Source organism: Physeter macrocephalus, chromosome 16, assembly GCF_002837175.3.
Source record: "Physeter macrocephalus isolate SW-GA chromosome 16, ASM283717v5, whole genome shotgun sequence".
Lineage (NCBI taxonomy): Eukaryota > Metazoa > Chordata > Mammalia > Artiodactyla > Physeteridae > Physeter > Physeter macrocephalus.
The window spans coordinates 633,718-646,917 of record NC_041229.1 but is presented as its reverse complement, the minus strand read 5'-3'; the positions used below and the strand labels follow the sequence as shown (position 1 = coordinate 646,917).

The 13,200-nt window shown below is 39.5% G+C and overlaps 1 protein-coding gene and 1 long non-coding RNA gene across 3 annotated transcripts in view; one reads left to right on the top strand and one right to left on the bottom strand.

Moving 5' to 3' along the window:
- Positions 1–13,200, top strand: part of JAM3 (junctional adhesion molecule 3) — a 60,670-nt gene that overhangs the window by 39,034 nt on the left and 8,436 nt on the right. For both annotated transcript variants that reach the window (XM_007104062.4, XM_007104061.2), the window contains exon 2: positions 13,074–13,139. In XM_007104062.4, coding sequence (XP_007104124.1) covers positions 13,074–13,139 — 66 coding nt within the window. The remainder of the gene's footprint in view (positions 1–13,073; positions 13,140–13,200) is intronic.
- On the bottom strand, positions 5,829–7,850 carry LOC114488001 (uncharacterized). The gene is made up of 3 exons (XR_003683657.1): positions 7,662–7,850; positions 6,311–6,421; positions 5,829–5,908 (listed from the first exon to the last, which is right to left on the bottom strand). It is a non-coding gene; the product is annotated as an uncharacterized lncRNA (long non-coding RNA).

Sequence of the window (13,200 nt, the reverse complement as noted above, 5' to 3'; positions counted from 1 at the left end):
TCTTTTCATTTTGTTTATGGTTTCCTTTGCTGTGCAAAAGCTTTTAAGTTTCATTAGGTCCCATTTGTTTTTTTTTGTTTTTATTTGCATTTCTCTAGGAGATGGGTCCAACAGGATCCTGCTGTGATTTATGCCATAGAGTGTTCTGCCTATGTTTTCCTCTAAGAGTTTGATAGTGTCTGGCCTTACATTTAGTTCTTTAATCCATTTTGAGTTTATTTTTGTGTGTGGTGTTAGGGAGTGTTCTAATTTCATACTTTTACATGTAGCTGTCCAGTTTTCCCAGCACCACTTATTGAAGAGGCTGTCTTTTCTCCACTGTATATCCTTCCCTCCTTTATCAAAGATAAGGTGACCATATGTGTGTGGGTTTATCTCTGGGCTTTCTCTCCTGTTCCATTGATCTATATTTCTGTTTTTGTGCCAGTACCATACTGTCTTGATTACTGTAGCTTTGTAGTATAGTCTGAAGTCAGGGAGCCTGATTCCTCCAGCTCCATTTTTCGTTCTCAAGATTGCTTTGGCTATTCGGGGTCTTTTGTGTTTCCATACAAATTGTGAAATTTTTTGTTCTAGTTCTGTAAAAAATGCCAAAATAATGTGATCCAACTTTATGCTGTCTACAAGACACTCACTTTAGACCTAAACACAAATAGGTTGGTAAAGTGAAAGGACGGAAAAAGACATTCTATGCAAATAATAACCAAAAGAGAGCTGAGGTAGCTATACTCATATCAGACAAAATAGACTTTAAGTCAGAAAACTTACAAGAGATAAAGAATTACAATGTATATTGATTCACCAAGAAAACATAACAATTATAAACATATGCATGAAATATCTAAGCCCCATACTATATGAAGCAAACATTGAGAGGATTGAAGCGAGAAACAGATTGTTTTACAATAATAATCGGACATTTCAGTGCCCTATTTTCAATAACAGATAGACAAGATAGAACATTAATAAGGAAATAATAGGACTTGAAGAACAATATGGACCAGTCAGACCTAACATATACAGAACACTACACCCCAAAACAGCAAAATACACGTTTTCCACATGTGCAGATGGAACATTCTCTAGGATCGATCATATGTTAGGTCAAAACACAAGTCTTAATTAAAAAAATTTTTAAGCATATAAAGTATCTTCTAATCACAGTGGAATGAAGTTAGAGGTAAATAACTGAAGGAAACTAGAATATTTACAAATACATGGAAATCAACATACTCTTAACCAATGGATCAAAGAAGTTAAAAAGGAAGTTAGAAAATACCTGAAGAAAATGAAAATGAAAACACAACATACCAAAACTTAATGGGATTCAGCAAAAGCAGTACTAAGACATGTAAATTTCAAAATAAATAAATAAATAAAATCAGTAACATTCTTACACCTTAAGGAACTGGACAAAGGAGAACAAACTAAACCCAAAACTAGCAGAAGGAAGGAATTAATAAAGATTAGAGCAGAGGTTAATGAAAAAGAGAAAAAAACAGTAGGGAAAAATCAATGAAAACAAAAGTTGCTTTCTTGAAAAGAACAGCAAAATTGACAAACCTTTAACTAGATTCAGTAAGGAAAAAAGACTTGAATTACTAAAATCAGCAAAGAAAGTGGGGCTATAACTACTGATTTTATGGAAATAAATAGGATTATAAGACACTGCTATGAACAAGTATATATCAACAAGTTGGATAACCTAGATGAAACGGACAAATTCCTAAAAACATAAAATCTAGCAAAATGTAGTCATTAAGGAGTAGAAAATCTGAATAGAACTACAGTAATTAAAAACAGAAAAGCTTGGGCCTGGTGGTTTCACTGATGGATTCTACCAAACATTTAAAGAATTAATACCAGTCCTTCTCAAACTCTTCCCAAATATTGAAGAGAATACTTGCTAACTCATTCTATAAGGCCATCATTACCCTGATACTAACACCAGGCAAAGCCACTACAAGAAAGCTATAGACCAATATTCCTTAACATTGATGCAAAATTCTTCCAAAACATACTAGTGGATGGAATTCCACAACACACTAAAAGGATTATATACCGTGAATGAATGGGATTTGTTCCCAGAATGCAAGAATGGTTTAACATATGAAAATTACAGTAATACACCACATTAATAGAATATAGGAAAAGAACCACATGATTATCTCAATTGATGCAGAAAAATATTTGACATATTCAACACCCTTTCATAATAAAAACAATAAACTAGGAGTAGATGAGATCTCCTTCAACATAATAAAAGATATATAAAAAACCTTATAGCCAGTGTCATAGTTAATGGTGAAAAACTGAAAGGTTTTTCCCTAAGATCAGGAAGAATAGTAGGATACCACAGCTCACCACTTTTATTCTACATAACATTGGAATTTCTAGCCAAAGCAATTAGGCAACAAAAAGAAATGTAAAAGTTATCCAAATTGGAAAAGAAAACATAAAATTATCCCTATTCATGGATGATTTAATTTTATACGTGGAAAACCCTAAAGATTACACCAAAAACAAACAAAAAACCCTGTTAGAGCTAATAACAGGAAAATAGAAAACAAAACCAACATACAAATATCAGTTGCATTTCCATACACTAACAAAGAACAATCAGAAAAGGAAATTAAGAAGTATCTAAATGAATAAAATACTTAGGAATAAATTTAATGAAGGAGGTAAAAGACATAGTAGACTGAAATCTACAAAACACTGCTGAAAGAAATTAAAGGAGATACAAATAAATGGAAGATACTCCATGTTTATGGATTAGAAAACCTAATATTGTTAAAACTATGGAAAGCGATCTACAGATTCAATACATTATCAAAATCCCAATGGGTTTTTTTTCAGAAATAGAAAATCCCATCCTAAAGTTTTATATGGAATCTCAAGGGAACCCGAATAGCCGAAGTCATCTTGAAAAAGAAAAAAACAAAGTTGGAGGACTCACTTGCTGATTACAAAACTTACTATGAAGCTACAGTAATCAAAACAGTATGGTACTGCCATAAAGAGAGACGTATGGACCAATGGAACAGAACAGAGAGCCCTGAAATAAACTATTGTGTATATAGTCAATTTCTGACAAGGGTGCCAAGCCCATTGAATGGAGCACAGTCTTTTCACCAAATGATGTTAGAAAAACTGGATATACACATTCTAAATAATGAAGTTGGATCCTTGCCTTATAAAAAATTAAAATGGACCAAAGACCTAAACATACAATTTAAAACTATAAAATTCTTAGAAGAAAACAGTGGAAGATATTCATGACATTGGATTTGGCAATGATTTCTTAGATGTGACATCAAAAGCACAGGCAGGCAACAAAAGAAAAAAATAGTTAAATTGGACTTCATTGAAATTAAAAACTTTTGTACATAAAAGGATACTATCAAAAGAGTAAAAATACAACTTAGAGTGGGAGGAGGTATTTGCAAAGCACATATATAACAAGGGATTAATATCCAGAATATATAAAGAGCTCCTACAACTCAACAACAAAAACCCCAAACAATCCAATTTAAAAAATGGCAAAGGATTTGAATAAACATTTCTCCAAAGAAGATATGCAAATGGTCAATAAACAAATGAAAGTATGTGCATTATTAGCCTTTATGGAAATGCAAATAAAAACCACAATGAGACACCACTTCACACCCATTAGGATGGATATTCTTGCAAAAAAAAAAAAGGAAAATTACGAATGTTGGTGAGGATGTGGAGAAATTCAAATCTGTCTGCATTGCTGATGGGATCATACATAAAATGGTGCAGCCACTGTGGAAAAGTTTGGGAGTTCTTCAAACAGTTACACGTAGGATTGCAATATGATCCAGTAATTAAGCTTCTAGGTGCATACCGCAAATAGTTGAAAGCGGGGACTCAGATAGATATTTGTACACCACTGTTCACAGCAGCATTATTCACAATGGCCAAAAGGTAGAAACAACCTAATGTCCATCAACAGATGAATGGATAAACAAGACATGGTATAAAGTCAGCACTCCGTATCTATGGGTTCCATATCCATGGATTTAACAAATGCAGATCCAAAATATTTGAAAAAAGATTCCAGAAAGTTACAAAAAGCCACACTTGAATTTGCCTCGCCCTGGCTACTTTTTATATAGCGTTGGCATTGTATTAGGCATTATAAGTAACTTAGAGATGATTTAAAGTACCTGAGAGGTTGTGTAGGTTATATGCAAACACTGGGCCACTTCATATGAAGGACTTGAGCATTCATGGATTTTGCTAGCCGAGGGGTGTCCTGGAACCAATCCACTGCAGATACCGAGGGATGATTTTATACGTACGGTGGAATATCATTCAGCCTTAAAAGGAACGGGATGCTGCTACATGTTACATGGATGTACCTTGGAAACATCATCCTGCATGAAATAAGCCAGACATAAAAGGACAAATATTGTGTGATTCCACTTGTGAGGTCTGTCAAGTAGGCAAGTCCAGAGACAATGGCCTGGAGGTTGCCCGGGGCCAGGGTTCCGAAGAAGTGGGGAGCTGCTGTTTAATGGGGATGGAGTTTCTGTCTGGTACGATGAGCAAGTTGTGGAGACAGATGGTGGTGTTGGCTGCACACACTGTGCATGTACCTAATGCCACTGAGGTTTTACACGTAAAAGTGGTTAAAATGGTAAATTTTATGTGTGTATGTTGTACCAGAACAGAAAACATTGTTAAATAGTGATGATGGTGAGACAGTGGGAAAAGTGGAAAACGCAGTGAGAGTACAAAGGGCGGAGCCCCACGTCTCACATTCAGTTGTAAGAATCTCCTGAGATAAAAATACCACATTTGATAAAGGGGAAATCTTGATGTTACCCTGACTCCTGTTTTCTCTGTTCACTAACCTTCAGCTGGGTAGGAACAGCAGACTTTCTACCTGCTGCTGCTGTTTTTTAGAGAGTCCAAAAGCAAAACCTCAGACATCACTCTTCAGTGAAATGTACTGCAGATTATTCATGACCACATGAGTATTCCTTTTATATACTTTGGTCATGAGTACGGTTACACCAGTCGATTTTTTTTAATTTAAAAAAATATATTTATTTACTTGGCTGCGTCAGGTCTTAGTTGCAGCACACGGGCTCTTTGTTGCAGCGCGTGGGCGTCTCTCTAGTTGTGGCGCATGAGGTGCGCAGGCTCAGTAGTCGTGGTGTGCAGGCTTAGTTGCCCTGCGGCATTCGGGATCTTAGCTCCCTGACCAGGGATCGAACCCGCGTCCCCTGCATTGGAAGGCGGATTCTCAACCACTGGACCACCAGGGAAGTCCCATGCCAGTTGATTTTTTAACTGATGTATTCACTGAAAGAATTCAGGAGACCTTACATAACAATATTTATGTAAGTTTAAATAGTTGTTAAGTATATATATGATTTCTGGTGTATTGTGAATATCAATGCTTTAAAACTGTTACGTCAGTTTTTTGCATACCCAACCGATTCCAAATGCCATACTGATTTCACTATCATCATTTTAGAAATAGAGAAGTGTTCTACGATTTAATGTTGAAGTAATTATAGATTCACAGGAAGTTGCAAAGGTAGTACAGAGTGGTCCAGTGTACCCTGCTAAGTTTAAAAACCAAAATTTAGAAAGAAAACTTTCCTACAATGAATTTTTGGTCCAGCCCAACTCTGGAAATCAGTTATTAGTTTCTTTAAAAAACTAACCATGCCACAACATATGACGAGGGTTTGTGCTCTTGGGCATTTGTCCCAGAGAAAAGGAAACTTATGTTCATACGAAAGTCTGTGCACAAATGTCACAGCAGTTTTATTCATCATAGCCCCAAACTGGAAACAACCCAGACGCCTTTCCGTGGGTGAGTGGTTAAACACAGTGTGGTGCATCCCGGGTGCGGAGCGCTGCTTGGCTGTAGAAAGAAACAAACTGTCATTACACACAAGGTGGATGGATCTAAAGGGCTTTATTCTGAACGAAAAAGTCAGCCTCAAAAGGCCACCAACTGTGTATTTCCTGTTATATAGCATTCTCCAAATGACAGAATTATGGCCATGGGGGACAGATTAACAGTTGCCAGTGCTGAGGGATGGTGAGGGCCTGCAGGAGGGAGGTCTTTGGTGATGGAAGAGGTCTGTGTCTCGACTGCATTGGTGGTTACAGGAATCTTCACATGTGATAAATGATGTACAACCATCCACATACACTGTACACGCGTCAGTTTTCTGGTTTTGATATTGTGCTGTAATTATGTAACGATGGGGGAGGCTGGGTCATGGTCACATTAAATGAACACAGTATACTTGGAACTTACCACACCTGCCTCCAGAGGACAGTCTTACATTTCTTTCGGAGGATTTGAATAGAAACAGACAACTACACATGTCTTAGATTCCTTCTAAGTCCAAGATTTAATAATGGATTCCTGGGCAAGAGGAAAAAGAGAGTAGCCACATTACAGCTCTGTGAGCAAACTGAATTCAACTAAATGATTTTCTGGAAAACTCAAGGAGATCCAATCTAGAACATAAAAAATGCACATTGATTTATTCGGTAAACACTTTTGGAGTCCCTGCTAAATACCATTCCACACTAGATTTGAAGATATAAAGATGAGTGCGTATGATACTTGTTTCTTTGTACTGTTTGATAGAATGTAAGCTCCATGAGGGCATAGATTTTTATCTTTTATTCATGTATCATCCCTCATGTTTAGGCCAGTATCTGGCTTATAAAAGGCAATAAATAAAAAAATTGCTGAACGACTGGATTGTCCCAAAGAGCTTAGAGTCTGGTAAGGCAAGCCAAGGTTGGTATGAAATTAAAGAGGAACAGCTGCATGTGATGGATGCTGTAACGGATTTTCCCCGTTTTTCTCCTTCCTTCCAAAAACCCTTTGCTCAGTCTTACACAACGTAGCCTCAGTGTATTGCGACAGCACCAGGAGGTTGCCTTATGTCAGAACCTCACGCCCAGGCACTGGCCCATATCCAGAGGAGCTACCTACGATGTCTTCAGGCGTTTGGTCTGGGGCTTCCAGTCCTCACAAACACCGTTCTGATACGCAAGTTACTTCTGTATTTTAAAGTGGGACCCTGGGCTGTTGGAGGCGGGCAGAGTAAGCCGTTTTTACATCTAAGAACGGTTTGGTAGCAGAAGGAAAGGAAATGCTGAGAGATTCAGCGTGGGGCCTCAGCAGAGCCCGGGCCCGGCCGCTGTGAGCCATCACCTCGCCCAGCTCTGCCCTTGCCTGTGTGGTTGGGCAGGACAGAGTCAGGCCTTGGGGTGCATGCACCTTGGCCACAATGCAGGGGGAGAGAAGAGGTGATTATCTCCATCATCTGGGGCTGTGTTACCTTAGCTTCTTTTAGGTTATAAGAAACAAGTAAGTGGTCTTGGTTTCCCTAAGCGGTTTAATGTGAAGAGTCGGCCCCCGTGACAATCTGACCTTTGTGGACACTAGAGTAACCTCAGTGTCCCCTTCTTGTGCCCTGGCTCATCTGTCGCCAGCTCTGCGTCCTCAGGCTCTACTTCAGCTGTTTCGCTCGTGACTGTAAACTCTCTAGTTTATTCTCTTATTTCTCTCAGCTTCATACTTCTCAAGAGAAAGCCTCAGATTGGGTTGTCCTGTCATTATCCAGTCAGGCAAAGCTCTCGTGACTTACCTCTAAGGCCCCTTAGATGGCCTTTGGGTCAGAAGCTGATCCCTGGTCATAGTCATTTGGGACCACAGTTGTGGTGTCTCATCACCTCAATTACAGTGATTGCACTGAAAGGACTGTCTGAGGTCACTTTCCCTAAATTACAGTGATCGCACTTAAAGGACTGTCTGAGGTCACTTTCCTTAGAGGGAACCTGTGTGGCCTTGGTAGATACTCAGAGCGGCTCGTGTTCCTCTCTGTTAGTGGGTCCCTGGGGGCTTCTGGATGGAAGGAGCAGTGGAAAGGGCTGCATTAGTGTGGGTGGGTTTCCCCAAAAGGAGTAGCACGTGGTTACAAAACAAAACAGAGCAGGCGCTACTTGTCCTGGATCTGAAATCTAAAGTAGAAGTGACTGTTTTAGCAACTAATGACAGTTCAGGTATATTACACTTCTTTTTTTTTTTTTTAATTTTAAAGTTTATTTATCTATTTATTTAGGCTCTGTTGGGTCTTCGTTGCTGTGCGCGGGCTTTCTCTAGTTGCGGCTAGCGGGGGCTACTCTGTTGCGGTGCGCAGGCTTCTCACTGTGGTGACTTCTCTTGTTGTGGAGCATGGGCTCTAGAGCGCAGGCTCAGTAGTTGTGGCGCACGGGCTTAGTTGCTCCGCGGCATGTGGGATCTTCCCAGACCAGGGCTCGAACCTGTGTCCCCTACATTGGCAGGTGGATTCTTAACGACTGCGCCACCAGGGAAGCCACTATACCTCTGATTTTCATCCCTTTTATTACATTCTTTAAGGGTTCTGCTGTAATTAATGAAGTCTTACTAAATAAGACAGAAAGCATCAAAACATATACTTGCAATGTATACATGTAGCCGAACCATTAAATAAGATTTAAAAATAAAAGAATGGATTGTTGTGACCTGCAGCTCAGAGTACAAGTCTTCACATTTTCTTACCTGGTGTGGTAAGCTGAGGTCCAGGGACCTTAATGAGGGTTAACGTAGGAAGCCCTTCTCTGGGGATGGCATATTCTCCTAGAGGCCAAGTAGCTGAAGAATGACATTTTGTAGGTGGTCAATGTACCTAGTTGATCTTGTCTCCAAGAAATCAGCTAAGACATTTTGAGACCATGATAACTGATTTCAACGTTGTTTAAGCACGTGGATAGTCAGGTGCTAATTTTGAAAGAGATCACGATGCAAATAGCATATTTTGATTTCATTGATAGCTTCATTCAGCTAAGCTTCATGAAAATCACCATGTTGTTATTTTTCTTATTTTACCAAAGACTGGTGCAAACTTTTTAATGGATGGAAATCACGGGTTAGATAAACAGCTAATCCAGCAAGGTGGTCTCTTACCTGGTTGGTAACTACCCAGAATGTCCATGCCATCCTGCAGGGGAAGGTACCAGGCAGGAGGGAGGAATGACAAGAAGGCCCATGTGGGTCTGGGAGATGATGAAAAGATTAACAATGACTCTAAGCAAGAGAAAATTCTTAAAAAAATTTTTTTTTATTGAGGTAACATTGATTTATAACATTATATAAGCTTCGTGTGCACAGCATTATACTTCTACTTCCGTATCCACTACAGCAGCTTACCACCAAGAGTTCACTTTCCATGCATCACCATATTGACCCCCTTTACCCATCCCCACCCCCTCTGGTAACCATTACTCTCTTCTCTATATCTACATGTTTGTTATAGTTTGGTTTGGTTCATTTATTTTGTCATTTTGTTTGTTTTTTTATATTCCACGTATGAGTGAAATTATATGGTATTTGTCTTTCTTCACCTGATATTTCACTTAGCATAATATCCTCAAGGTTCATCCATGTTGTTGCAAATGGCAAGATTCCATCCTTTTTTATGGCTGAGTAATATTCCATTACACACACACATATACATACACACACATGCCACATCTTTATCCATTTTTCCATTGATGGCCACTTAGGTTGCTTCCATATCTTGGCTACTATAAATAATGCTGCAATGAACATAGGGGTGCATATATCTTTTATAATTAGTGTTTTTGTTTTTTTCCAATAAATACCCAGGAGTGGAATTGCTCAGTCATATGGTAGTTCTAGTGTTAGTTTTTTGAGGATCCCCATACTGTTTTCCACAGTGGCTGCACCAATTTACATTATCCACATGCACTGTGGTTTCCTTTTCTCCACATCCTTGCCAACACTTGTTATTTCTTGCCTTTTTGATAACAGCCATTCTGACAGAATATCTCATTGTGGTTTTGATTTGCGTTTCCCTGATAATTAGTGACGTTGAACATCTTTTCATGTCTGTTGGCCATCTGTATGTCTCCTTTGGAAAAATGTCTGTTCAGTTCCTCTGCCCATTTTTTAATCAGGTTATTTGGGAGCTTTTTATTGTTCTTTATATATTTTGAGCATTAATGCCTTATTGGATATATGATTTGCAAATATCTTCTCCTATTTGGTAGCTTGTGTTTTCATTTTGTTGTTTTCTTTGCTGTGCAAAAGGTTTTTAGTTTGATGTGGTCCCATTTGTTTATTTTTGCTTTTGTTTCCCTTGCTGAGGAGGCATATCTAGAAAGATATTGCTAAGACTGATGTCAAAGGCATACTGCCTGTGTTTTCTTTTAGAGTTTTATGGTTTCATGGCTTACATTCAATCTTTAATCCATTTGGGGTTGATTTTTGTGTATGGCATATGATAGTCATCTAGTTTCAATTTTGGGGTTTTTTGGGTGTGGCTGTGCAGTTTTCCCAACACCATTTATTGAAGACTATCCTTTCTCCATTGTATGCTGTTTGCTCCTTTGTCATAAATTAATTGTCTGTATATGTGTGGGTTTATTTCTGGACTTTCAATTCTGTTCCATTGAGCTATATCTGTTTTTTTGCCAATATCATGCTTTTTTCAGTTCTAAAGCTTTATAATATAGTTTGAAATCAGGGAGTGTGATATCTCCAGCTTTGTTCTTTTTTTCTCAGGATTGCTTTCGTTATTCAGGGTCTTTTGTGGTTGTATATAAATTTTAGAATTTTTTGTTCTATTTCTGTGAAAAATAAAAATGCCCTTGGGATGTTGATAGGGATTGCATTGAATCTGTGGTTGCTTTAGGTAATATGGACATTTTAACAGTGTTAATTCTTTCAGTCCATGAGCACAGAATGTCTTTCCATTTCTTTGTGTCTTCTTCAGTTTCTTTGAACAATGTCTTATAGTTTTCTGTGTACAGGTCTTTCACCTCCTTGGTAAAATTTATTCTTGGGTTATTTAATTCTTTTTGTTGCAGTTGTAAATGGGATTGTTTTCTTAATTTCTCTTTCTGCTAGCTTGTTGTTAATGTTTAGAAATAGAACAGATTTCTGTATGTTGATTTTGTACCCTTCAACTTTACTGAATTCATTTATTATATCTAATAGTTTTTTGGTGGAGTCTTTAGGATTTTCTGTATATAAAATCATGTCATCTACAAATAGTGATAATTTCACTTCTTCCTTTCCAATTTGGATGTTCTTAATTTTTTTTCTTTTTAAAAAAATTTATTTTTTGGCTGCGTTGGGTCTTTGTTGCTGCACATGGGCTTTCTCTAGTTGTGGCGAGTGGGGGCTACTCTTTGTTGTGGTGCGCGGGCTTCTCATCGCGGTGGCTTCTCTTGTTGCAGAGCATGGGCCCTAGAGCACGTGGGCTCCAGCACTTGCGGTGCATGGGCTCAGTTGTTGTGACTCATGGGCTCTAGAGCGCAGGCTTGGTAGTTGTGGCGCATGGGCTTAGTTGCTCCATGGCATGTGGATCTTCCCGGACCAGGGATCGAACCTGTGTCACCTGCATTGGCAGGCGGATTCTTAACCACTGGGCCACCAGGGAAGTCCCCAGATGTTTTAATTTTCTTTTCATGGCTAATTGCTCTGGCTAGGACTTCCTGTGTTGAATAGGAGTGGTGAGAGTGGGCATCCTTGTTCCCTATTTTAAAGGAAAGCTTTTAGCTTTTCACTGTAGAGCAGTGGTCCCCAACCTTTCTGGCACCAGGGACCGGTTTCATGGAAGACAGTTTTTCCTCGGACTGGGGGAGGTGGGGGATGGTTTAGGTGGTAATGTGAGAGACGGTCAGGCAGTAATGTGAGCGACAGGGAGTGGAAGATGAAGCTTTGGTCGCTTGCCCGCCGTTTACCTCCTGCTATGTGGCCTGGTTCCTAACAGGCCTACTGGTCTGCAGCCCGGAGGTTGGGGACCCTTGCTGTAGAGTGTGATGTTAGCTGTGGGTTTGTCATTTGTGGCCTTTATTATGTTGAGCTGCCTTCTATACCCATTTTTTTGAGAGTTTTGTCATAAATAGGTGTTGAATCTTGTGAAATGTTCTTTCTGCATCTACTGAGATGCTCATATGGTTTTTATTCTTCATTTTGTTAATGTGGTGTATCATGTTTGTTGATTTGTGGATGTTGAACCATCCTTGCATCCCTGGGATAAGTCCCACTTGTTCATGGTGTATGATCTTTTTAATGTATTGTTGTATTCAGTTTGCTAATATTTTGTTGAGAATTTTTGCATCTATGTTCATTAGAGATATTGGCCTGTAACTTTCTTTTTGTGTGTTATCTTTGTCTGGTTTTGGTATCAGGGTAATGTTGGCCTTGAAAAATGAGTTAGGAAGTGTTCTCTCCTCTTCAGTTTTTGGGGATAGTTTGAGAAGGACAGGTATAAAATCTTTGAATGTTTGGTAGGATTTACCAGTGAAGCTGACTGGTCCTGGACTTTTGTTTGGGGGGAGCTTTTTTTGTTGTTGTTGCGGTACGCGGGCCTCTCACAGTTGCGGCCTCTCCCGTTGCGGAGCACAGGCTCCGGACGCGCAGGCTCAGCGGCCACGGCTCACGGGCCCAGCCGCTCCGCGGCATGTGGGATCCTCCCGGACTGGGGCATGAACCCGCGTCCCCTGCATCGGCAGGTGGACTCTCAACCACTGCGCCACCAGGGAAGCCCTGGGGGGAGCTTTTGATTACTGTTTCAGTCTCCTTACTAGTGATCTATTTAGATTTTCTTTCTTCATGATTCAGTCTTAGAAAGTTGTATGATTCTAAGAATGTGTCCATTTCTTCCAGGTTGTCCAGTCTGTTGTTGTATAGCTCTCTTACAATCCTTTTTTAAAAAGTACATTCTTAGAGGAAGGTCTTGAAAGTTCTAGGGGCTTTGTTCTGGGACTAAGAAGGAAAGTGCACTCTGAGAATTCTCTTTCTCCTGGGTTCCTTCCAGTGAAGTTCAGATGGAGAGAAAGCAGTCACCCTGCTGTACCTAAGAGACATTGTTTTGGAATATGACATTTTACATCCTCTGTGGTTAGTGACTGCAGCCTCCATGAAGGGAGATTCTGATCTGAAGTGCGGGTTCTCTGCTCTTTTAGTGTTGCATTGTCTCTGATTTTACTTTTCTTTTTTCCTTCAGGCTGCTTGATAGGGGCTGTGAATCTCAAATCCAGCAACCGAAACCCAGTGGTACAGGAATTTGAAAGTAAGTACAAGGGAGGGTTTAGGCAAAGGGGCACCACTTGGTGGTCTGGCAGCCGACGCAG